Genomic DNA, 2749 nt, shown 5'->3' on the forward strand with positions numbered 1-2749 from the left:
CCTTCGGGTGTGTACATCTTAACCACCAGGAGGCAGTATAATCGATAAATAGACAAAGAATATCATTACTATCACCCAGTAAATTGGAGTAATATTCAATATTTTTCACAGAAGATAGAGATTATAGGCCTGTGAATATATTGTCTATTTTCTCTGTGTACATGGGTTCAAATATCTCTTATTTAAACCGTCAAAACACTGCAACATTCATGCTACTTTCCATTGTTTTTTGCGTTGTCTGCAAGTATCGTAAGCCTTTCTTTACAGTACTCGGTTGAAATATGATATTTTAACAACAGGAATACCACCCTCTTTCCCCCTCCAGCCCAAAAAATAACAAGTTCCACACAATCCCTCCTGCTTCTCACCGACTGGGATCTGAGCACACTATTGGTGCTTTTCCATTACACGTTCCAGAACTTTCTGGCCACGCTCTACCCCATCTTCGCTTGGCCTGGCCCTTATTGCTTTCCCATTTCAGCAGGCATCAATCAAAAGTCAGGGGGATTGGGGCGGGATCAAGAAGAAGCTGAAGGGCTTGTTTCTTGTCGCCGCTTCAATATCTCGTTGTATTTTAACTTCTCCCAATATGGACAAAAATGCCCTTATCTCCTCAGTCAACCATGGGAAAAAAAAAGCTGATTTAAGCCAGCCGCAGGCTGCTCAACGTGGCAATATTTGAAGTTAAAAGTTGAATGTCTTTTGTAATCCTTTCCAGATTGACAGATGTTTGTAACCTTATTTCTCAACTGTTCTGGGATTTCATTGGATCATGACATTTGTTACCGTTATTTTGTCTGCCTTGATTCTGTCGGTTAGCTGATTCTGTTCAAGTGATTGTTTGATTGAACTGGTCTGCAGGTAATCAGGCTTGGTTGACATTCCCAAAATATATCAAGCTTCTCTCTGCTTCTAAAACTTGTTAACCAGCTCGCAGGTCAAGACAGCAACAACAACAACAAAAAATAACTCAAATTATTCTATAGTCTATATAGAATGATTTGAATAAAATGGAAAGGGATGAAAAATAATTAATTAATTTCATTAAAATTTTTTATTTAATTTATTTGACATTTGTTTACTTATTCGTTTATGATAATTGGAAGTGAGTCAGACGTTGTACTCCCTAATGGGAAAAGCGAGCGTCCTCATTCAAACTACATTTCCCATGAGCGACCGCGTTTCCCAGCCTCCTTTGCTCCATTCAAGCGTCTCTCTCTCACTCGGAAACTAGAAGAAGGTCGCAGTGAGCAGCCTATTATCAAAATCAACACCTCACCATGTTGGGACAAGCTGTAAGGCGATTCACCACTTCTGCTGTTCGTTCTTCACATTATGCTGAAGGACCAGGAAAGGTACAAAAATTTCAAGCATAATTAGAATGTTAAATGCAAGCGTTTTAAATCGCGGCCTTGCGGTAAATCCGGATTCTGGGAGCTAAGGTAACTTGGAGGTCATGCTGGAAGCCTCTCAACAACATGCCTGTATTGTCTCCAAGTCATAAAAGAAAATATTCTACAAAGGGAAACGTGTAAGTCACAGTTATTATTACTTATGTTCTTAAGGTAATGTCCTTAGTTTTAATGAAGGCGGTGAACTTATGTTCCTGGCAGGCTGTTTTTGCTTAGCATTAGCTTCGTGGCAAAGCATGCTGGTTAACTCCATTAGTCATTTGACACAATGCAAAGTTGTTTACGTCTTGTAAAGTAATTAACAGGTTTGTTTGTCAATATCATTTCTCACTTTTGTAGTTATCGGCGTAGAATGCTCTATTTTAAATAACAACATGGAAATTAGCATGTTTTGCTATCGTGTGTATCCTTCGGGTGACTGTTTCCATTGCTGCCGGTAATTGCGCTATTTTAAATAACAACATGGAAATTAGCATGTTTTGCTATCCTGTGTGTCCTTCGAGTGACTGTTTCCATTGCTGCCGGTAATTGCTTTATGTACTTCATCACCTAATCCAGGAAGACATCATCGATGATTTTGTGTTATTTCTGCATGTCACTTGCAGACGAGTTTATTTTTATTGAGGTATAAAAGTATTCTCCAGTTTTGACGTAATTTTACTTTGTTACCGACTTGTAATGCATACATTTGTTTTTAAAGAACCTGCCATTTTCCGTGGACAACAAGTGGCGTTTGCTGGGCATGATGTTGGTGTTCTTTGGCAGTGGCTTTGCATTCCCGTTTGTTGTGGTCAGACATCAGATCCTGAAGAAGTAAAATGACTTCTGAGGTAACTGAATTTTTGTGCTGCGTGAAATGTCCTCTATTTGGTCATGTTGGCTAGTCGTGATCTTGGACATTGAGCAGCATTGGAATAAACTGTTTTTGTAATCTTCCAATTATGTTTATCCTATCAAACAAATCAGACTTGTTAAAAGTTGAAGTAATCTCAAGTTGTTTTTTTTCCATTCACAGGCTATCAGCAGAAACATGTTTCACCATCAGACTTCTACATGTGCAGAGCACTGGGACTCTTAAGTCTTTGTAAATAAAATGCCCCTAAATATGAACTTGTCTATTTTTATTTGTTGAAAATGTCTTCACTGCTGATTATTAGCCCATAAAAATACACTTTATGCATATCAAATGTTAATACTGACTTAACTCCCGAGTTACATAGGCATTCCCCAACCTTTTTTGTGCCGCATAAATATTTTAAAGGCTTGACAAATTTGAACAAGTTAAAAATACAACTCATCATTATGCTGAATTTTGTTGTAATTACTAGGAGCAATGC

At 38.1% G+C, this 2749-nt stretch overlaps 1 protein-coding gene across 1 annotated transcript; it reads left to right on the forward strand.

Annotated features, from left to right (window-relative positions):
* Positions 1-1073: 1073 nt before the first annotated feature.
* Positions 1074-2522, forward strand: LOC133499439 (cytochrome c oxidase subunit 7C, mitochondrial). Its single transcript, XM_061817467.1, has 3 exons — positions 1074-1355; positions 2113-2242; positions 2428-2522. The coding sequence occupies exons 1-2, from the start codon at positions 1281-1283 to the stop codon at positions 2227-2229; spliced, it is 192 nt and encodes a 63-aa protein (XP_061673451.1). The 5' UTR covers positions 1074-1280; the 3' UTR covers positions 2230-2242; positions 2428-2522.
* The last annotated feature ends 227 nt before the right edge of the window (positions 2523-2749 follow it).

The sequence above is a fragment of the Syngnathoides biaculeatus genome, chromosome 4, assembly GCF_019802595.1.
Source record: "Syngnathoides biaculeatus isolate LvHL_M chromosome 4, ASM1980259v1, whole genome shotgun sequence".
Lineage (NCBI taxonomy): Eukaryota > Metazoa > Chordata > Actinopteri > Syngnathiformes > Syngnathidae > Syngnathoides > Syngnathoides biaculeatus.